Source organism: Panonychus citri, unplaced genomic scaffold (genome assembly GCF_014898815.1).
Source record: "Panonychus citri isolate SS breed McGregor unplaced genomic scaffold, ASM1489881v1 Contig00023, whole genome shotgun sequence".
NCBI classification, from domain to species: domain Eukaryota; kingdom Metazoa; phylum Arthropoda; class Arachnida; order Trombidiformes; family Tetranychidae; genus Panonychus; species Panonychus citri.
In genome coordinates, this window is record NW_026515428.1 from 525709 (window position 1) to 551399 (window position 25691).

General features: G+C 28.7%; 1 protein-coding gene across 1 annotated transcript; it reads left to right on the forward strand.

Annotated features, from left to right (window-relative positions):
* Window positions 1–24640, forward strand: LOC128396650 (adenylate cyclase type 3-like). The gene is made up of 6 exons (XM_053357269.1): window positions 1–1410; window positions 15345–16151; window positions 17471–18058; window positions 22012–23095; window positions 23820–23944; window positions 24023–24640. The coding sequence occupies exons 1-6, from the start codon at window positions 136–138 to the stop codon at window positions 24140–24142; spliced, it is 3999 nt and encodes a 1332-aa protein (XP_053213244.1). The 5' UTR covers window positions 1–135; the 3' UTR covers window positions 24143–24640.
* Window positions 24641–25691: the final 1051 nt, after the last annotated feature.

The following is a 25691-nucleotide window of genomic DNA, read 5'->3' on the forward strand; positions in this document are numbered from 1 at the left end:
AAAGAGAGAGAGATAAGGGATCGAGATCCGTAAAAGAGAGTATCAGATATTCTGGTGTTTGTCAGATTATCTCCTGAATGAGTTTCAGGTAACAAGAGAGTGAAAGAAACGAAAAAAAAGAGAAACATATTCAAAATGGTAAAGAGATCCTCTCTTAGAGAGGAGAAGACAGAATTGATGATGGAGCTTCGAATGACCAATCCACAGACTGGACTAATGTCGGGAACCACAACAACCACAACCACAACCACAACAACAACAACAACAACAACAAATATAACCAGTAACAACTCCAACACTAATGGTAGACCTGATTATGGTAAATCATCACCTACAACAGTAATTAAGTGTCAAACAACAACAACAACATCTAATAGTGAAGGTATTGGTGTTAAAGGTGATTTTGGTGATGGTGATTACGGAGATGGTGATATTGGCAATGTTGGTGTCGGTGGAGGAGGAGGTGGAGGTGTTGGTGGTGTTGGTGGTGATAATGCAACAACCTCATCTTTATTATTACAACGTGAAGCTGATCTGTCAATCGATCAAAGTGGACTTCAACGTTATCTACCCCATTGTGTTCAATTTGCATTCGCTGATAAAGGTGCTGAAGGATTGTACCGAGAATATTATGCCAACGAGAAGAGAACTGATTTTACCACCTTACTTTCAATTACTTTAATTGTTAATATATTAATTTTCACCCTTTATTCTCTCTCATATACACCAGCCAAATTACCACAGTTAATTGTTCTATTATCAACCCTGGTAATAACTTGCCTAATCTATTTATGGACATGTAAATGGGGAATACAAAGTAAACCCAATACAACAATTAACTATTATTCAACATCATCATCATCATATTGTTCATCAGTAACAACCAAACCAGATCATCAACATCATCACCATCATTCTCATCGTAATTCTCATAATAATAAGCAAAATTATCGTCGTTCACACCATAATCGTCATCATAATAACACTTCAACATCAGGTTCACCCTCATCTAGATCATCTTCATCTTCCTCATCAATATCAACCTCTTCCCATTCATTGTCCAAAAAATATTATCACCATGAAAATGATGGAGGCGGAAAAGGTGACGCTGGTCAGCAACTCATGTGGACATTAGTACCATTTATAGTTTGGCTTATTTTCATAGCTCATATTTTCTGTGATGTTACCCTTTTCTCCCAACCAAGGGAGCCAAGTGATTCTCTTGCATTTCTCCTTCTTTACACCTTCTCAATCTATGTAATTTATCCTCTTCGATTGACAATTGTATGTATTCTTTCAATAGCAATGGCAACTTTACATACAATTCCACTTTTAATATCATCATTTTCATCATCATCAACAACAACAACAACATCATCTTCTAATACGGATAACTTATTATACTACCAGGTAAGTTTAGAACTATTAATATTTTTGTTTTTCTCTTTAAATCTTTTTCCTTGCAATCCCTTTCATCATCTTGTTCACATTTTTTTTCTATTCAACCCTTAAAAGATTATTAAGAAAGAGAAATGAAGATAAGAAGATGAATATTGATGATACAGATAAATTCATATTCTATTCGGTGATAAAAGATGAAGAATAAGAGAGAAGAAAAGTCAAGAATCTTCATGAGAGTAGAAAAAGACAAGTAAATGAAGAAAAAAAAAATTCTTCTCATCTTTTTTTTCTCTCTTCTATTCTCTTCTCTTGATTCTTTCACATTAGACAATATTGATTTTCACCTCACATATATATTACATTTAAGAGCATTATCATGATGATGATGATCATCATCATCACCATAACTATTATTTCAACGATGAAAATATTTTCTTCAGGTTAACCTGGTTACAGAAAATATATAATCACGAATGATTGTAACTCTCACACTCACTTATATCTATCTTGGTTATCATCTTATCTCATGTTTACCATAGAAAAATCCAATGTATCCAAGGAAAATTGAAAGAAAATTGTTCAAAACTATTCTCTTTTACTAGTAAATTAGTGAAAACAATTTACTTTCCAATTAATTATAATCAACAAACAACAATTATCACAAAGTACTAATAATATCAACAAATAACAACTCCTTTTATCACTTGTTAGTAGTCACCGTAATTGTAGTAATCATAATAATAATAATCATGTAAAGTTAAGTAGGAAAGACAAGCTTAACTTGATTAACTTGTAATGAGGTTAATCCAATATTTATTCATGGTACACATGAAGATGATTATGATGATGATGATGATGATGATGGCGAAACATAATCAAGACGCAATTCATGTAACTTATCAGTAAAACTAATATAAAAGTAGAAGGAAAAAAATTTTGTAGAGTAAAAATCATCTTGAATGATTAAGCTTTCAGTAAATTGTATTATAACAGACAAATTGTTAAAATTAACTAACAAACAAATTACAATTACATTAATCATCTTACAACAATCAACACCAACTAGTTGAATATTTCTAAACTTATAACAATGATTATCAAGCGAAAATTATTCAAATTAATCTTCTGTGTTTCTATTCATTATAATTTCCCATTAATTTCCCTTATTAGAACCATCATCTTAATCTTACTCTATCATCTCTGTTGATTGACATGATTAGATTTCGGTGAATTTTGTCAATTTTCATGAGAATGAAAACTTTTCTCTCTCTCTCTCTCTCTCTCTCTCTCACCCTGAACTTATTAATCTGATATTCACTGTCTCCCCCTTCACCTTATTCATATGAACGATTAATTTTCTTGATGATGATGAAAATCATTCGTGTTGAAATGAGTTCAACAGTAAACTCTGTTCATAGACTTTCAATCATCATCATCATCATCATTCTTGTTGATTCATTTTCCCTCATTGAAAAATGATGATGAAAAAAAAAATTACAAAATTTCATGATAGACTAGCCACTCACCCACCCCCTTCGACCCATTAAAGGTCAGTTGATTCTGTCCAGTCAAAAATGGACATTCCAGTTATTATTATTTCCATCATCATCATGTAGCCATTTTTATCATCTCATATTTTTTTCATTCTGCTCTCAAGGAAATATATAATTTCTAGTTGAAGAGTTACCTTTTTTTCAACTAAATTCATTGAACTAGAAATGATTATCATGATAATTATGATAAGGATAAAGAAATGATGTGAAAAGAATATTAAAATTATCATGAGAAAAACTAATTCCATATGAATTATCTTTCTAATGGATGATAAATTTTCTTCTCATTATCATCATCATTATATTTTTTTTCTTTCTACTGATAATTCAACGAGAATGATTATATTTCAATCAGCTATTAATAGTTTCCTAAATTGTCAACCATGCAAACTAAATATCGTTGATTGTTGATCATTTGTTACATCTTATGAATACCTTTTTTTATCCGCATCACTTTTTGAATTGTATTTACTTTCGCCCCCTTTTCCTCTGATTTCTTGAACTTTTCATGATATTATCTCTCATGTATCTATCTGCCTTTGACTTTTTCCTTATCGACTTTGACAATTGCTTATCAAGGTACATAATACATGGTATATATTCATGTTGAACAGAAAATGATATCATCATTATTGAGTATATTTCCTTTTGTTCATTCTCAACTATTCTTGGAGAAAGAAAATCTCTCTCTCTCTCTCTCTCTCTCTCTCTCTTGATTCATGATATTCAGATCCTATTCAGAATGATGAGTAGGCTCTTTGATATTACAATTTCAAGTTTTCTCTGTGATATAAACTCTAGAAGCAGCTTAACCTTGTCAAGTATTAATATGCAATATTATTGATTCTTAGTGAGAAAGAAAGAGAAAACCATGATGATGATGATAATGAATTCTGAGTGTGATTCTCAAGTGTGATTTCTGAATTCTCTCTTTTCCTCTTTCAGCTACATGGTGACAGAACTTTTTTCCCAAACATCTCAGTTGTTCCTTTCTAATACTTTCACAACTTTGATTATTATTAATTTGTTTTCCTTGTCCATTAGTGTCCATCTTATCATTATCATTATTATATGTTTGTCTAATGTTATTACAACATCTAGACTATATGATTTGTTAAATATCCACTTGATTAACTTTACCATAATTTGCTAATCAACATTAAAACTTTCGTTACTTTCATTAACTTATAATGTAGATGGGAATTCATCTCCTCATCTATTATATAAGAAACATATCTAATTTTTATCTTTCACTCTCTCTCATTCTCTCTCGCTTTGACATTTTCACCGAAATTCAGTCATTGAATATACAAGAAATCACATATAATATGTATATCTAGATTGACCTTATCCATTGAAAAGGTAAACTCCAATTCACCTCCATCAGTCAATTGGATTTTCTTTCAAGGACTTGAGTTTTTCATGGGTTTATGGTGATAGAGAGCAAGAGTGAGTGAATTATGTTGATAACATGGATATTTAATGTTATATAACAAAAAAGAATCCAGAATATATATCATGAATGCTCATGTAAAGTTAATATCATTTATGTAAGATATAATAATAACCCTAACTAACATTTGATCATGAAAACTCAAACAAAATTAACTCTAATTCCCATTTCCCTGGTTTCATCTTCATATATTATTACACATTATCCAACATGATCAACAACAAAAACAACCAATACAATTACATATATTAACTTGATCACTTGTGAAAACATTAACAGTTAATATTGTTTTTATCATTAACCATCATCAATATCATTTAACTTTCTCACAATTAGATGTGTTTGTATATAATAATTCAAATGATTTATTAGTTGATTTTCAATATTATCAAAAACTTATTCAACTCCCTTGATAATCGTGTGACTAAATATAATAATAATAATGACAATAATTTTAATGATATTCAACTTAAGTATTGGTATATAATATATGTGATTTTATTTTGATCTTGACCAGAAATAATTCTGAAAATTTATTCATATAATATCGTATACATATCTCTTGTTAGTATCATGAAGATGAGAATGATAATGAATCTCTCTCTCTTTCTGACATATACCATGAGAGATAAACAAAAATGTAATATTTATATGATATGTTAATCTGCATATGTGAAATAATTGTGGATTGGTATTAATACCTAATTGTCATTTATTATCACGTTAGATTTCATATTGTACTTTTTTTCCTCAGAACTTTTTTTTCTCTCTCAACCATATTATTTATATATACGTTTTATTGCGATAAAAATATTTCCCTTGCTCTCATTTCATCTTCATCTTCATCATAATTCATTTAGTTTTTCGGTGTGAATTCATCATCATCATTTTTATCTTCATTCTCCCTCGATATTTGTTTCTCTCTCTCTCTCTCTCTCTCTCTCTCTCTCTCTCTCTCTCTCTCTCTCTCTATTACTTTAATGTGAAATATCAAAGCTCAACGTGATATTTTCTTGTAACTACATTTGCCATTTATTTCAATGTTTCCGTATTTTAATGATGATAATATGAAATGATGAGGATGCGAGTAAGATTTGAATATGTTTAAGTGAGTTGAAAAAATTGACTAAAATGATAATATAACAAATTAGATTTGAATCAAGTTGAAGTGATCAACTAAACTAAACTTGATAATGATTAACTTTAGTCATACAATTGCAATGATAATAAACTATGCCAAGGTTGATTAAATTAAGTTTTAGGTTAGTTTGAAAATCACACTAATAGTTGTTTGTTTGTGTCTTGTTGTTATTTTATCTAATTTCTTGTCAGTGAAAGTATAACGGTAAAAATGAAATCAACTTGGTGTATCACTTTGATGAATATTTTATACTTATATTTTTAGATGGTGAAAATATAATCTAAAGTAAATTGTAACTGATATAACAAAACTTGAATCTGGTATCACTTTCATGATTATATGTCTTGATTTCATTGAGTATCTTGATAATAATAATGATAATGATGATGATTCAATTTCATGGGCCAAGGACATTGAAGTGTTTCGTTGTCTTTGTGTTATATTTATCTACACATGATACACTGAATTCACATTTCAATTTCAATCATTTGCCAATTTGGGCTGATTCCATGATGATGATGATGATATCTCATTCCATTCATTTGTAAATTTGCAAATCAAGCAGAATCATCATGATAATGTTTATTGTTGTTTTCTTTTGGCGGGAGATGATTTTTCTTCATCCAAAAAGCTGATTCAGACAATTGAACATTTTGAAATCTATGATTTATATATATAAATATTGTCTCCTATTGTTGATGAAACTGTTAATTGTTTACACTGATTATTAGCATCTTGGATGATTTAATTTCACTTGATGACAATTGTCATCTATTGAACTTTTTTCTTCAATCAAATTGACAATCTCAATAGTAAAATGAAATGAAATGATCACTTTAATGATTACCTACTATTAAAATTAATTGTTATCATGATAACTACTTCCTCATTGTGATTAAATTTAGCAATCAAATTTTATCTTCTTGATTGTTTAATTTATTTAACCGTTAAATTGAATTTATTATATTGTAATGATTGAAATAATTTCATCAACAATCAAAACCTATTTCAATAATAATTATACTTGTATACACTTAATATTATATTTGTCTTGTAAATTGTTAATGGTTAATTTGATTTAACCAATTAGCTCTAGTAATTAATTATCTATGACTACTCTAGTTAATTTTTTTTTCTTCTCTAATTGTTTTGATATTATTAACTGATTTAAATTTGCCAATGTACCAGTTACATTTATGTTTCTTCAGGTTGAAAAGTAAACAAATTGTTTGGTTATTAAGTTAATTGTTTACCTTTTGATTAGTCAACACATTTAAATTGTTTGCAACTCATTTAAATATAAATAATTTAAAACATACACATAAATATTCATAGAAATCCTTTATAATAAAGGTAATCATTCAATTGACAATTAAATCAGTTAGAGTTGGTTAATTGTCTCAGTGATTCCAGTCAATTGATTATCACAAAATTATATTATTACAAATTTATCATAACATGAAAACAATAACAGATCAACAGTAAATTGTCAACAATCAAGTCTAATCAATTTATCAGGTCACAATATGATTAGTTGATTTAGTTTTGTATTCTGAGTTTTAACCTCAATCTCAAGGATTAGCTAAAGATATTTAATCTTATTAGGATATTAATTTCTTGATCAATTGAATTGTGATCATAATAATAACGTATAAGTTTTAATGATGATGATTAAATTTCCAATTGATTACATATTAACTATTCAATCAACTGATTTTCAATTGGAATGATTATTTTTCCTTCTCGATATAAATAACATGAAATAATAATAATCATCATGATTCATTGAATCAACCATATATATTTTTTTTACTATGATGATGATTATTAAAAAAAATTACTACTACCACTCAATCTGATTGCTCTCATTGATCATGATTACTTTGTTATATATTAATAACTGTTACAATTAAATTAGTTTATCTTAATTCACTGAGCATAAATTTAATGTTTATCTTTTCATATTTTTCATTGAAAAAAAAGTAATTCAATTTTTAATGCAATTTAATTTATATTGATCATCTTATATATTATCATATAGTAATTTTAATCATTATTTTTGATGATATTTCTTAATAAATTTATATATTATTAGACTGATTAGTTATGATTACTATTCACAATGCTCATTTTTATATATATATTAAACAGACACTTGAATTTTTCTTGATACAATCACCATAATCATGATGATGATTAGATTCATTATAAATGGTAATCATAATAATAATAAGATGTTGAGATAAAATGAATTAACTTGATTAAGATGGATATGGGAAAGTGTTGAATGATAATAATGAATAATTATCATGCTCATTAAATTAATCAGTTTTCTTTGACCATGACAATCAACAATTCCCATTCCCAGTTGATTAGATTGTTAAACAATTAGTTGATATACTGACTTATTATGAGGTTATTGCCATGAAAGCATCAATATGATAATTATTAGTGAAAGAGAAAGTATCATGATTATTTCAACAATTAGAGAGAATTTTGAATAATTAAACAAATCAAATTAAGAGATTTTATTTAATTTGATTATCGGTGAGATGATTATGATTATCCTATTCTCATTTCTAATTTGTCTTCTCAATTTTTCATCTTCGATCATTATCATTATAATAATGATCATCACTCAGTGTTCATATTATCTTCTTATATCACCATGAATCTTTCCATGTGAGCGCATGATTTCAATCAGAACTTAATCAGAACTTCTCTCTCTCTCTCTCTCTCTCTCTTCCGTTAATTCCCATTGAGACCAAACCCTTTTTCTCATCTCATTTCAACTTGATCATGTTAACTAATCAATCAATTTGTCTCGACCGTTAAACTTTACTCTGATGCTCATCATAATCATCTCATCATATATCATCATTTAGCTATCAGTTCATTGGACATAATATCTTTCCAATGGATGCTCGATTTAAAAACGAATTTCTTAAACACTTTCGAACTTATTATTTTCAACTTTTTTCTTCCTCCCATAATAAAGAAAACGATGATGATGATGAGGATGATAATGGTTATCACTTATCCTCTTTTGTTTTTACTCTCTTTCTCTGAAACTTAGATACATAATCTTTATCATCTCTCAGTTTTTTTTGATATTTTTCACATTATTTTCATGATAAGTTCAATTACATTTTCTTTCAAGATGAACAATTGGATTTAATCAGTAACATTTTAACTCTCCTGGTGAATTAAGATAACCTCGTAATCTGTTGATTGACAGTATTTCTATTTTTCTTATTTCATTTCCGTAATCATTAGGACTTTTGATTGTCATGATTTAATTTACTCTCCATGATTATATTGTATTATAATAGATCACTCATCTTGTTTCAATCCTTTTATTGTTTAACATCCTAATGAGTTTTCAAGTCTTTTTTTTCATCTTCTTCTCGTTATTGTCTATTGACAACTTTTCAATTCTCAATTGCAATTGTAACTCTCTGTAATTTACTAATCACTAGTATTTCCTTAACTAATCCACTTTCACTGATTCATTGATTTAATTGACAATTAAGAAACTTTCTTTTATCTGATTTATCTTACTTTTTAATAGCAATGTATTTATATGTTTGATTGTTTATTGGATCACAATCTCTGATCTAGATTTTTACTCTTTTTGATTGTGATCTCCATCAGACTCCAGCAATTAACTTATAGTTGATTGATTAAAATATACAATCATGTATTTGAGTAGCCTAAATATGCCTACACAATTAAACTCATAAATATTAAATTGTCATCAATTACAATGATATAAAAAAAAAGTAACATAATCAATGATTACAATTGTTAATTGTGATTTTATTTTCTATCACTAGTTTCCAATTAACTAATTCCTAGAAAAACCTTAAACATGAATACACAATCAAAAGTAATATATAGTTAATTAACATTGAATTCAACTGTTAACAACATCTTATGTAAATACAAATTGTTATTTGATTGTTGAATAACAATTTATTTTGCATAACTAAATCAAATCTAATTTGTTTGATTGTTTATTTGATCGGATAATAAAAAAAAACGTTGTGTTATCTGTTTACAATTAATTGATTGATCAACCATTAAAATTACTAATAAAGATGATTAGTTGATGATGATGATAAATTGTATAACTCAATTGATAATTAAATCGTCAAATTAAATGATGATATAAACCAGGAGATTATTATGATTTTGATCATTGAATTAATATCTAAGTGTGACCAGTGATATTTAGCAAAAGAATCAAATCAATTAATTGTTGTATTACAATTTGATCAAATTAACTGTCAAAAATAACCAATTAATCATTTGGATTTGTTGATTAACTGGTCTATCTAACTTTGAACAATCAGTTCAGAAAGTTAATCAAGATTAACATGGAGTTGATGAAGAGAAAAAAAAAGTTCATGAGAAAAGTAAAATTATCGTAACGATAATCCTGAATTTCTCTGTTATAATGGAATACATGGAAAATTATTCTTCTCGTCAACAAATTAGATGGAAAGTATTTCCATGTAAGTTTCAAGAGACATAATTGATTCCATTGAAAAAAGTTCAGCATGAACATCGGTGAAAGTTGAGGAAGAAGAAAAAAGTTTTTTTCCCATTCAGGAGAGATTATTTTTCTATTATCCCTTTTCTCATTCATCATCACTGAAAATGATGATGATGAAGGCAGAAAAATTGAGTTTATTCCTAGATTCTAACATGGTAATAATGCCCGAGGCAATTTTATTCTCAGTATATATTTATATATATAAAAAAATACCGAGAAAGAAAACCGATTCAACTAATATAAGTATTTCAACTTTCTAGATATTTATCATTATTATTATTCCTGTTTAGTGGTGAAAGCAACATTCAGTTTAGATGGTCTAGCATTTTGTATCGTCATTATCATCTTGCCTCAGGCGAAAAATAGTCTGAAAGGAGGAGAGAGACGCACGAACATAATATCAATAGAGTATAAAAAAAATCACTCGAAGAAGCATTAAATTCATTCAATATTATATTTATATGGAAACAATTTAATGAGCCTTTGTGAATTTCCCATTCTCAGCATTCAGATTGACTCATGAGGATTCTGAATCTTTCCCTCCATGAATAATGACAATAAATAAATTATTGTCAAGTTCATTAACCAATAAATGAGTGTTAATAGTTATCATTTGGTTAGATTTCATCCTATTGATCAGATAATCTGAATAGTTAAACTCACCATTAATATTTCATGTTTATCAATATAATTGAAAACTTTATTATCATATGAATATTATAATTTTTCTCAATTTTGTCAACCAGTTTTTTTTCTCAATGTAATTCTTGATTGTTCATTATCCTGCATTTCAAGGTTCTCCATGATACTAATAGTGATTAACTGAATGAGTTTTTCTCTCTCTCGCTAACAATGTGATACATTGTTTTCATTTAATTTACATGTAAAAAACGTTTCTCTTCATTATATTTTAACCTAATACTTGAGATTTTGTTTCTTTTACATGATAACCTTACATGGAAAACTGAAAACCATTACCTAGGATACTGATTATCATTCCTGAATTTTCATAATATAAAATTTTTTGTTTTCTTTCACAAATCAAAAGACTTAGTTTCCTTTGACAAGAACATCAATCAATGGGATTTGAATATCAACTATCAAGGGTATCGTCAATTTCATGTTATTTTCATCGCCTTGATCCTTATCCTTTTTAATTTTTGATATTTATCATCCTCTCTCTCTCTCTCTCACTCCCACTTCCTACCAAAAGGGATAATAATAGTTGACATAAACGTAAGCCAAGTGAAGATGAGGATGATAATCATTAACCAGAAGGTTATATTACTTTGTTTCAGATAACAAAAAGTTATATTTTTCAGTTCATCATGTAACAGGAAGATATTCAAATTCTGAATAAAATTACTATTACCATGAATATGAATCGTTCAATTGTTTCAGAACTTTTTTTCTCCATCAATTGTTTTTTTTCTGCCTATGATAAATTGTACTCTATTTATTGATTGTGATTAGTTTGCCTATTGTTTTTTTCCTTCTCATTTTTTTTGGGTTTATGTTAATGATGATGATGCTCATGATTCTAGTGGATTAATGATTCTTTTTTTTTTATTAAATTAATCACTTTTATCCCTGTTCACTTTATCATTGTTCAATATAACAATAATGATCATGTTTCCTTGACCCTCTTGTTAATATGAACATATGAACTTTTAATACCCAATCATGTATTCAGAGTTTGAACTTTATCTTCATTAGCTGTTTTCTGGTTCATTTTCAATTGATGAAAATTTATCCGGCTAATAAAATTATCACATTGATGGGCATGTATTCATGCTTATAGTATATTTGTTGTATTCTGTTGTTGGTTTGGATGATGATGATGCTGAAAAACCATCAACGTTGTTACCTTAATTAAGAACGTATTATCTTGAAATCTCATGGGAGATAACTCGTGAAGTTAAATGAAGGAAAAAATTAATTGAATTTGAAGGAAGATGAAGATGATTTTGTTTTTGTTTGGTGAAGAAAATGAGAGAGAGAGAGAGATGAAGATAAAGAGGGAGAGGCGATTGAAGAAGGAAGAAAAAAATATTACCAAGCTTGAAAAGTTCCTAATAAATATAAGTAAAGGTTTTCTTTACCAACGAGAATCAACCAGAACTTTATTTTATTATATCTGTTATCAGAATCCACCAGAACTTACCTGACATCACACTGGTAGAGTTTACATGAAAAGTAAGGATGATAAATTGGACCAAGGTAAAAATAAAGGTGTAAAAAAAAGGTAAAATGAAGGTAAAAACTGTCAAGTAACTGTTCATGAAAGTGGGGTGGCTAAATGAAGAAAGGAACCACTGATAAGGGAGAGAGCAAGATGAGGATGGATGATGAAAGATGAAGATGCTAGAAGGCATGAAAAGATAAAAATGAAAGTCAGGTTACTGGTGTTATTATTATATAACATTGAGAGATTTGAGTAACAAAAACGATGAGATAAGTGACAAAAAGACTCATGGTGATGACGCTTGTGATTCTGGTATTGAAGGTGGTGGAGGATGAATGGATAGTAGTGGCAATGATAGTTTGAAAAGAAAAGGAATGATTATGATGATAAAGATGAGAAAGATGAAAAAGAATGACAAGATTAGTTTCATCAGTCTCTCTCTCTCTCTCTCTCTCTCTCTCTCCTTTTCTATCTTCTATCCATTGATTCCCTTGCGTGTTTGTTACCTTTTTTCCCATAGACTTTTACTTGCAATGTTTTTGTTACATCGATCAATAGACACACATACACAGTTACATGGTAGTTATATATAGAGACAACTATTGAACCAAAATAGTTCATCGATCTTGCTTATATTTCCTGTTCTTTATCTCCATCATCTTCATCTCTCTACTCTTTGGTTCCTTTTCCTCTCTTGATCTTATCTTCATCACCATCTCACTCTCTCTCTCTATAAGTCCTCCAGTGTCTATCGTTGACAACAACATGGGAACAAACAACTGAACTTAGCGATTACTTATTGATACCAATTCTCATATTCACCTTTATATTATGACCTTTCCACTAACCTTGAGACTAATCATAAGGGAAAGATACAGAAAACAATAGAAATAATGAAATAGGGGGAGGAAAAGTTTACTTTTGTTACCTTGTTATTGTTGTTACCGTTATCATGATGATGTCTTAACTCAATCAAAATATCAAACCACGTATCAGATGTGATGATGATGATGATCAGTCATCATCAAGCGTAATTCACATTGATTTTTTTCTCTCTCTCTAACAAACAAAAACTAAACATATAACTAAGCACAACCATTTTCTGTATTACTGAATTATATTTACCTTGAAAAGCCCATTGCAATAATAATAATCATCATCATCCAACAATTCAATACATTAACAAATCAATACGATTACCTCATAAGAGTTTGAATGAAGGAAAAACTTTATTCTCTACCATGTAACTTGAAAGCCTCTGAACTTTTTTCTTCATTGTTGTCTGAGAAGAAGATGGAAAAATCCTGATAATAATAGTAACGATAATAATAATAATATACTAATACTTTTGAATTGAGCCTTTTTCCTGCTACATGCTCACCCTTTCACCTCCATCTATCTCCTCACTCTGAACATTTCACTGAACTTTTCATCATTATAATGCTAATACGGTTAAACATATTTGACGTGATTCACATTGAAAAAAGTTCAATGTGTATAATCAGATTAAATAGTAAACCAATCGTATCCTTTTTTTTCAACAATGAGTAGACAAAACATAAAATAATATTAAATCAGTTAACCATCATTTTCATCATCAGCATCATCATCATCTTCATCATCATCTTCATACACCTTGATTCTGTTTTTATTATCATCATATCAGTGATTTATTGTTAACCAACAAAACAATCAGATTTTGATGATCAATTTTGTTGAGCTTTGACATCAAGGGTTACCAACTTTATGATTGATATTATTGATTCAGTTTTTTTGTTTTTCTTTCATTATTTGTGATAATTTTTTTGATTGATTGTTGGCCTTTTAGCTAAATTGTTTGATTGTTAGCAGAGAAATTTAATTTACCATTTGATTGTTGGCTTACAACTAACTCTTTTCACCAATTTAATTTGTTTACGTTTATGTTACACTTAATGAGTTGATACTTTTCTTAGGTTTTTATGATCATTAATCACTTTAAATATAAGTTGAGATGATTTAATGATTAATTAATTGTTTACTTTCTGTTTTAATTGCACAATTTTTTTATTGTGAAAAATGTTGATTAGTTGATTGGGTGAATTCAAGTCTTTTGTGTGTGTGTGTCTAAGCTTGTTGATTGTTTCATAATAATTAGAGGATGAAAATCTGATATTTTGATTAATTAATTCAATTAAGATAATCAAATTAGTAGAAGAAAAAAAATTGCTGCTTATATCATTAGATAATTAGTTAGAATTAACTTTTGATGAGAAAAAAAAAATTCGCAATCAAATTGAATTTTGATTATAATCATTTTTTAATCGCAATAGATTAAAAATAAATCACATTATTATGATGAGATGATTATAATTATCAAAATGATTAGTTGAATTGAGATTTTGTAAATTGTTGACAATAAATGAGAGACACACATACACACATTTGGAGTTAAAATTAATTACTTCAATTAGATTATGATTTCTATGTGAGAAAAAAATTATTTACAGTTAATTAACAGTTATTGTTAGTTAATCAGAGACAATAACACACGAAATGTAAATTAAATGCTAAGTTCAATCGTAATTATCATCGTTTTCATCTTGGATCATCAAATGATGATCAGCTAGAAATTATCATCATATGAACATATTATTATAATTATAATCATTATGTATCATCATCATCATCATCATCATCATCATCATCGTAATCATTATGCATGAAAATGAGAAAAAAATTCTTGCACCAAATTTGAAAACATTATCATGGACTGAATATTATGGATCCTCATTAATTTTATCATCATGGATGATGATGATGATAGGGACAGGACTGAACGTAACATTTAGGATATTAATAGCATCAGAATATGAAGATTATCATGTTGATGATATTTTATCATGTTAATACTTTGACACATTATCCAGAACTTATATCAAGGTGGATTCATTTTCCTCTCTCTCTCTCTCTCTTCCCCATGAAACTTTCCAAGTCTGAATTGTAAATTTACCACACCCACACTCATTTTTCTTGATTGTTGATCTAATTTTACTTTTCTCTTTACTATTTAGATTGGAGCTAATATAATGTTGATTGTTGGCATTAATTTATTGGGTTTAATGTCTTTCTTTTTCTATGAGCGTCAACAACGTCGAGCATTTCTTGAGACTTGTCAATCGTTGGAGGTTAAACTTGTCCTCGAAGAGGAATCAGCTGAACAGGAGAGACTTTTACTTTCCGTGTTACCCAAACACGTTGCCGCTGAGATACGTCAAGATCTTGGATCAATGGTCACTGGTCAATTTAAAAAGATTTACATGTCACGTCATGAAAATGTTTCAATTCTGTTTGCAGATATCGTCGGATTTACGGCGATAAGTTCAACATGTTCCGCTGCCGAATTGGTTAAAACTTTGAATGAACTTTTTGCTCGATTTGATAAGTTATCAGATAAATATCATCAGTTGAGAATTAAAATTTTAGGTGATTGTTATTATTGTATATCTGGTGCACCAGAACAACGGCCTGACCATGCTGTACTCTGCGTTCACATGGGACTATCAATGGTCGAGGCAATTAAATCAGTTCGAGAGGAGACAAAATCTTCCGTTGATATGAGAGTGGGAATTCACACCGGTGGAGTTCTAGCCGGTGTTCTAGGTCAAAAACAGTGGCAATTTGATGTTTACTCACGAGATGTTGAACTGGCCAACAAGATGGAATCAGGTGGACTTCCGGGTCGAGTTCATATCTCCGAGCGGACTTTATCCTTTCTCAACGGTGAATTTGAAATCTCCAACGGAGATGGAGCCTCTAGAGAAGAGGCCATTAGACTGGCCAATATATCAACATATTTTATCGTAAGAGTAATTAAACCAGTAAGTTAATTATATGTATTACCATTAGAGAGAGAGAGAGAGAGAGAGAGAGAGAGATACTCAATTCAATCAGTTAATTTACTTTTCCAGAAGCAAATCTCATCCAATTAATTCTTGTTACAATAAACATTCAAATATCAAGTATAAACCTGGAAAGAAAAACAAAACTTACTGTTGTTAATCAGTTAAACCAGATTAGTTAATTACCAACAATTAACTGAATCCACGCAGTCAATGGTTTACAAGACTGATTACACTGTCATTAAGGGAAAACAACAATTAGCTTAATTACTGTGTATTCATAGTAAATTTTTAATGATAATGTTTCTCTTAACAATAATATAAACCAAAAAATTCTGGTTACTCATCAAGATTTACTTGAATACTGAGTAAATGCCCAATGATAGTAAATACATGTAATATCATCATGAATCTGGGTTGAATCCCCATGTTCAGAATCTTAATTCAGTTTGAGAATTCATTTCTCTCTCTTTCTTTACTTTGTTTTTTAGCAAATATTCATGATCCATGTTTATTCAGATTATTTTTGCTTATTTTAAGATCTAAATTGATGAAAAAATTTTTAGCTTATCAAGTCGATTCCATGATAACAATCATGATAATATTCAGTTGTTATCCATGGGTGGATCATGAAGAATTTTGTTTTTCTCCTTTTCCTTTCCTCAGACATACTAGTTGATAATAAGAGAAATCTGGGTCAGAATTTTATTCCAACGATTTTGATATTGAATCTGATTCGTTAAACCATGAATGGTGTGTATTTGGAAATTCATTGAGAAAATCAACTTTATCTCTTTTGATATCTTTTTATTTCATCTTCTCAGAGCTTTAGATTTCCAAGGAAGTGAAAACTTCCTCCTTTCGTTTCCGCTTTCAGAATTCAGAACAAACATTTTTAACCTTGATAAATATACTCTAACAAATACTCATTTATATTATCACGATAATCAATGAGTAACAATTTTATCACTCATATTGATTGATCATCAATAGAGATATATAACATTCATTGAATACAATTTCCAAAGGCTTTAACTTGAATGTTTTATTTTCATCATCATTTTCCAAATCAATTCAGCTGATAATAAATTCATTTGTTTTCCTCCCCTGAATTGATAATCATGATAATCTTTTTTCATTTAAACCAAAACCTTAACCAATTCCCACTGAGACTAATACACCTTTTGACAATATTACATGAGATTTATTATCATACATAACAATCAATTAATCATATATATGAAAGTCAATATTTTAAAAATTAATCAATTGAAAATGATTCGTTTCTCTGTTAACAGTATCCTGAAGGTACTTTGGATGCAAATCAATCACCATCAATGGTGAAACTTAAAGGTGATAATCTATCTCATAAAACGATCGGAGGAGGAGGAGGTGGAAACGATATCGAAGAGGGTAATCAACTTCGAGAATGTATAATTGGCTCTGGTGGGGAGATAAAAAATGTCGCTGAATATAATGCTCGCCTTCGCCATGAACTTTTAAACCGAGACAATGCTCACAATTTATCTGATCACAGTTATCCAATAAGCCTTACCTTTCGTAATCCAGCCTATGAGTCACAATTTCTCAATACCCGTGAAATAACCGGAAGCATATCACTTGTCTCATTGCCTTGTACACTTGCCTGTTCCTTCATGAGTTACCTTTTAATTGGTCCAACAACATTAACCCTTTTCCTGGTTTATGCTCTTTCGGTGACCATATTAGCTTTAACCTCAATCGCTTCCATGTCAACAATTATATGCAAATCATGTCCGAAGCCTCTATTAGCTTTATCTAAATCTGTTCAAGCCAAATCATGGATTCGTTTGGTAATCGCCTCATCCATGATAATTGTTTGGATAGTTGCTCATATCATTGCCAATGTAAGTCAACCGATTGTTATTATTATTATTCTTGTTCCTTCCCACAATCAACTTAATCATTGATTAACCATCATTCATATAAATCACTTTGATTTCATTGATGTTTATTAAAAGCAAATCATATTCAAATGGTTCTTATATCAATTTTGTCCCTTTTTTTCATCAATCAAATGTTATCTTGTAGTATTTGTGTTTATATGTTTTGATGGTTTAATCATTGATTATAATCAATATTATTACGATCAATATGATTATGACAATTTATTTTCCTTCCCTTGTAACCATATATAAGATTAGTTTATCACCACTAATTATATTCAATTTCTATAAACAATTCAATCAATATCATGGTAACAATGAAATAACCTGGAAATTCAATAATCATATCAACCTTTTTATTAACATTTACCTTTGGACAAAGATGAAGTATTATAAAAATCCAATTATCTTTATTTCCCTTTGACCCATTGTCCAGTTACAATAATAAAATGGACATAGAGAGAGAGAGAGAGAGAGAGAGAGAGAGAGAGAGAGAGAGAGAGAGAGACAGGGAAGAATGAAATTCCTTGAAAAAAAGTTCCGAGTACTGACCAACACACTGGACAATGATAATAATAGAGACCATTATACAATTATTATCAAACGTATTATTATTTGTGTCTTGGAGTATTTTTTTTATTATATTGCTTTTTCTAGGTCAATATTTAATAACAAGAGACTCTTGACCAGTTGACCAGTTGATAATATTTTCCAATGGAAATAATAATTTAATGATGAGCAGAAAGAAAAAAAAATAATTGATTGTTAGTCCATTATAATGAAGTCTGAGAACCATGAACAAGATATAAAAGTTGAATTTAATGATTAACAGAATTAATCTTAATTGTTTATTTCAAAATTTCCAACTTTTAATTGCAACGATAAAATTAATTGTTAACAATTTTGATCAACTTTTGTAATGTTTACCATTAACTCGATAAGTTTAATGAGTTTCTTTTGATATTTAATTTTGACAATCTTCTTTACGATTAAATTGTTATTAACTCACAATTAAATCAGTTTAGGATAATAAATTGATTGTTGTGGTGAATCAATTTGTCTGTAAAGTGTTTTCCCTGATTGTAAACAATTAACTGACAATCTAATGTATAATAACAATAATTGAAATTGAAATTTATCTACAAGTTTGTTTGCTAAATCATTTGTTGGTTTCAAAAAAAAAATCAAATTAGTCAATTTAATTGCGAGCAAATTGTTTCAAACTAAATTAACCTCTTTACATGACTATTAAAATGATCAACTAACCAATTGGAATACAAATTTAAAACTTACTAATCAATGGAAAGTAATCAAACTGTAAACAGAATTGAAAAGCATTACCATTATCAGAATTGATTGTTTTATATTCCAAATGATAATCAATTTACATGATAATCACAATCTAAGCACATGAAAGTTTCAAAAAGAAGATGAAACTTAATCTGAAGCTGAAAAGTGGAAACTGAACAAAAAAGTTTCCTAATCCAAATAAACACACACAAAGAACTGAGAGAGAGAGTAAAAAAAATAGTAAACTGAACTTAATGAAACTCAGAATCCAGAACAGATTAAATAACGTTTACAGAAGCATCATGATGATGACGATCATCATCATGTCTATGGAAACTGAACAGTAGAAAAATGTGAGTCTGAAACAATTTTTTCTGTTCACTGTTCATTCCCTGAGATGTGCTATTTTTATCATGAACAAGAAGAAAGAAAATGAAAAGAAAAACTAAAACAAAAATCGAGGAAACAAAAAAGTTCTGGTAAGGTAATTTTCTTGAATTCTTATCATGCTATTCCAAAGTTAACCATTATTATCATACAGAATAAAAGAGGATATATCGAGGAAATGATGATATTATTTTCCCTGCGATTCTGTTAACAGATAAATTCTGAATCTTTCTCAACTTTTTTCTCTCTCTCTCTCTCCAAAGTTATTGTTATTTTTATCGTTGTATTAATACTTGACTTTGACTTGAACATTGTGATTCTCAAGTAGTTGATTCTTACCCTGAGAATGGAAGATAAAAGTAATTCCAAAAGTGGGTATTCTCTTAGTCTCATCTTTATCTTCATCATCTTCTCTTTTTCTCCATTCTCAATACTCTGAATAACAAATGAACTCCCTGTTATAAAACTCAGTGTGTGTGTGTGTATTATATTACTTATTATTCAGTAGGCATTTGATATTAATAAGTAATGATAATATTCATCATGATTGAATTGAATTTTTCCTCTCTTATTAAAACGATGAGAAAACATAACGATTACAAAATTACCAGAATTGTTTATGATAATAATCGTTATAATTTCCATGAAACCCTGAACTGTTGAATTGTTTTCCCATTTTAATTTTCATCTGATTAGCTAATTTCTTATGAGGAAACTTTTCTCTCTCTCTCTCTCTCCTGGTTAATTAGTTGACTAATTTGTTTCCAAGTAAATTAAATTGTCAAAGATTCTGTCTGAATTTCATATACATATTCAAGGTTATATTCATGAATATGTGTCAAACCTTTTAGAATCTTATTCCATGAGTATCATCACTCAAGGTAGATGATGAATCTTTTGGATCATCTCCAGGATGAAGTTTCCATGGCGTGAGAGAGAGACGATAAGATGAGAAAATATTGAAACGTTTCTTTCTTCATATGTTCCTTTGAAATCGATAAATGAATTATTCAGACGATTCAGTTTCCATTTACCCTGGTTATCTGTATTCTCACCATTGTGAACATTTTGAAGGAACCTTATGATTACTGTTATTAGACAGTTTTCTCATCCTAATAGAATCTTTCTCTCTCTCTTTTCATGTAATAATTTATTTTCCATAATGAATTCTGAAATAAATCGTCTTTTTCCCGCTTTCCCATGTATTCCAGTGTTACCCTGGAATATATTTATCGCCCAAGAATCAGATTGATTGATTACTTTTAAAAAGATTTCATTATATTTTTTTCAATTGTTTTATATTCTTATTGTTGTTATATTTTTGACTTATGTCATCTCATGAATTTCATGAAAAGTTCAGTGGGTTGAGTTCTTATATTTTTTTTCCTTTCCTCCTTTAACTTGGCTTCAACTGAATCATTCATAACAAGAGATATACACACAATGTAATTGTGTCAATAGTAAATTTTTGCCAATTTTTTTTTCTCAATCATTTAGAGTCAATTAATATTCACAATTTACACCATTTAATCAATCAATAAGTATTACGATTCCTTGTTAATTGTTGGGTTAATTGTAGTATACTCAAGGGTTGAAATGGGTTGGAAAATGTCAACAAGTTTAGTATTTAAGATGATTGAATTGTGGAAAAGTAAAAATTAACTCATCTATGTAACAATTTAGAGCTAATTTATGATTAATTGTCAATCATTTGTCAATTTCTTACTCATTTCAATGATTACCATTCAATCAACCATAATTATCATCACTTTAATTCATACAACAACCACACAATTAAAAGGGAAACAAAGTTTACCATTCTCACTTTAATGATAATTTTGATTAATGAATTGAAACTCTGGTTAATCAGTTTCTAAGAGTTTAAGTGATTTAATTATTATAATAAATCATCATCATTATCATAATACTGATCATTTAAATATATAAAACAATTAATTATCTTACATCACAATCTAATTAATCTTATTATTAATTCTGTTCCAAGTTTTCTGGCTTCTTAATTTTAGTTAATTCTAATTAAATCTTTCCCAAATTAAAGATAACCTTTTGATAACATTAACACAATGAAAGGTTATAATCTTGAGATCTTCATCCTCATCCTCATCCTCATTATCTTCATCTTTTCCGTTTCCTCCTCCTTTTTCTTGTTAATTTCTATATATAATTTCTCACACCTTATCTTGATTTTCTTTTTTTTTTTTCTTCCATTTCAACAGATAAGTTGTTATACTGATTATCGTAATGGTGACAAGAACATTATCATCATGGATGATCCAGAATCATTATCATCTTCTTCATCATCTTTTCCATCCTCAATCTCTGATCTTCCGGCGGAAATAAATATTCCTCCCACCGAATCATCTTTATCACTTAAATCACATTGTATTCCCCATTATTTAGTATTCTTTGCAATCCTTGGTATGCTTGCAATCAGTTCACTCCAAAGGATATCTCATGTTTTCAAAATGACCTTAATACTGACCCTTGGAGCCCTTCAGATAGCCTTTAATTATTCCCTATTGTATCATCATTTTGAAGATACACCTAAAATCATAGCATCCTCATCCTTAACAACAATTAAACCTAATGAACCATCCAACTTATCACCAGCAATAACTTCAACCTTATCTAGTAATTTACTGATTCAATCGTCTTCAGGATCATCAGCATCAACAACAGCAACAACACCTTCATCACCATCATCTTCATCATGGCTCAGTCAATCATCAACCTTATCAATAGTTACGTTAATTGTTGCAATTGCACTTTACTTGATTAATCGTAATTGTGATTCAATGGCTCGTCGTCTTTTCCTATGGCAAAAAGAGGTTGATGAGCAGAAGAAAAAAGTTGAAGATATGAGACAAAAAAACGAAGCTCTAGTTTATAATATTCTTCCCCCTCATGTGGCCATTCACTTTTTGGGTCGACGGAAACGAGATGAAGAACTTTACTCAAAATCTTACGAATCGGTCGGAGTACTTTTCGCGGCGATGCCCAATTTTTCCGATTTTTATACAGAAGAATCGGTCAACAATCAAGGGTTAGAATGTCTTCGTTTTCTTAACGAGGTCATCTCTGATTACGATGCTCTACTTGAACAAGATCGTTTTCGTGATATAATTAAAATAAAGACCATCGGGGCCACTTACATGGCCGCGTCGGGTTTAAATGAAGAGGAACGAGATGAGGCCAAAAATTGGCAGCATTTAGCAACTCTAACTGATTTTGCTCTAACACTTAAGGAAACACTTAATAATATAAATAGAGAAAGTTTTAATAATTTTGTTCTTAGAATGGGTAAGAATCAATTCCAACAATTAACTAATTGTTCCAATGTTTTCATTCAGCAAATGTGCTAAATTCCAGTCATATTAGTTGATTAATTGTTTATCATTTCTAATTGGTGATTGTTGATTAATATCATTTAATCTGGTCAATATAATCAACTCAATTGCTTTGATTTTGTACTCGTTGATTTGTTAATATAAGTTAATTAGTCAATTGCTTTTGACTATTGAAATTTGTGATAACTTTAATTTAGTTGATTGTGTTTATCCATAAATGTAAAAGTTAGACTATTTTTATTACCAATAATTAACAATAATCAAAGTAATTAAGTTTGGGTATATTATTACACCTTCCTGTTTAATTTAATTTGATTATTTGCAAATGTTTAATAATCAACACAAAAAAAACCAAAGATATGATCAACAATCAACATCCCAATGATAATTAATGAAATTTAAAGACAGGATGTAATTGTAGTTTAAAATAACATTGATTAAATTGTTTCATCAACATTAATTAAATAATTGAAATGAAAATAAATAATCAATGACAATTAAAAACGACGATGAACAATAAAACAAATAATCAACTAACTATTGTAAAAAAAAGGGAAGATAATTTGATTTTGTCTTGTTGACAATTTGAAACAATTGTCACAATTAACAATTATTTTTTTATCATTCTATTTATGGATATTAACCATTGTTTTTATCATTTAATTGTTACAATTTAGGTATTAATCAAGGACCAATAACTGCCGGGGTAATTGGAGCACGAAAACCTCACTTTGATATGTGGGGTAACACTGTCAATGTCGCTAGTCGTATGGAGAGCACAGGTAAAGCTGGTTGTATCCAGGTAAGAATTGAACAATTAACTAATCATTGATGAAGATTAAGTTTGATTTTTAATTGTCTTTCGTTTATATTTTGTCAGGTTGTTGAAGAAACTGCCAAAATATTACAAGAATTTGGATTCATATTTGAACAACGAGGCTTAGTTTCTGTTAAAGGAAAAGGTAAATTGATGACCTACTATTTGATTGGGAAAAAGTGATCATTACCTTCATCTTCATCTTCATCATCTCCATCATCATCATCATCTTTATCTTCATCATGTTTATTGTCATCTTCACTTTCATGATCAACTAAAATTGTCAAGGATTGAACATCATTCAGATAAAAATGATTTTGTTTTAATAACCATCGTTTCTCATCATTAATTTGACATCAATTCAACGGTCATCATCATCATCATCATCATCTCTCTCTCTCTCTCACTTTGTCATCCTCATCCTCATCTTCACCTTGACATCTTCAAATACAAAAACAATGCACTAGTTGAATGAAAAATTGTTTTTTCTTCCAATTTTTTTGCGCTTCGCTTGTTTAAATTACGACAAACAAAATGTTATTGATTATTAATTATAATTAATTGAAACTATTATTAATTGTTCCAATCAAGAAAACAATGTAAATATAAATAATTAATCCATAACATTATCAAACATGTATTAATGATATGATAAAATATATAATATTATTGAATTGTTGATATTTATTTATTTTGATGAAAAAAATTTTCTCCTCACAATTAATTAATTAATTGATAATCTGAAACTTGAAATAAATCAAACGGGATTAGATTTCTTCATTAAATGATTAAATATCTTAATTAATAACAAATCTAAGATCAATCCATTGATCCAACTGATTAAATTGTCAAGATTAATATTATTATTCAGTTTTGGTTAATTGTTGATGATAAAATGAAAATTGATTTGATCATTTGAAACAATGATGATTATTGTTTTTCCTAATTGTAATTAACTAAATTTTTTTTATGCTTATGTCATGATTAGTTTGATTATGTTGATTTACTTACAATGTGATTTTTGGGTTAACTGTCAACACAAACAATTAGAGTTAACTTGTAACTATTAAGGTCGTTGATGGAGCAGGAAAATCAAACAATTAACACGATACAACAATTAACAAATAACATTGTATTGTTATCCAAACAAGGCAATTAGAAACAATTGAAATTGTTAATATTTTCCAAGATGGCGACCATAATAAACTCTCATCAAACAGGAAATGATTAACCTATCAACGCATTTACAGTTAATATTATAGATCAAGTCTATGAGTGTATATTACACTGATGATTATCAACAATTAAGTATAAATCACTCAGCAGTTGATTATAATATGTAACAAATTAACTGTTGTTTTCACTGAGATTGATTATTAATCATATAAAGACTGAATAAGATAAACAAAACGTAATCATGATTAAATCAAGGCTAATAAAGAGATGAAATAAGTCATACAATTAAACAAATAGACAAAAAATATGTGAACAATTAAATGAGATCAAGATGATTAATCAAATTAAATTAATCAAAGGGAAAGAAAACAAAATATCAACAAATCCAAATCAAGAAAAGAAAACAACAGAAAGAAAGAAAATCAATCAAATTAAGATAATTAACTAGGATTAATTTTCCACAGCTAATTAACCAAAAGAAGGACAATTAATTATCAACAAGAATTAATTGTGATTAAGATGAAACAACTGATTAACAAATTAGATCAAATTTTAC

Coding starts and splice junctions, on each gene's coding strand:
- LOC128396650 (XM_053357269.1), top strand. CDS start 136: ATGGTAAAGAGATCCTCTCTTAGAGAGGAGAAGACAGAATTGATGATG. Junction 1,411..15,344: donor ATAACTTATTATACTACCAG/GTAAGTTTAGAA, acceptor TTTACTATTTAG/ATTGGAGCTAATATAATGTT. Junction 18,059..22,011: donor TTGCTCATATCATTGCCAAT/GTAAGTCAACCG, acceptor CCATTTCAACAG/ATAAGTTGTTATACTGATTA.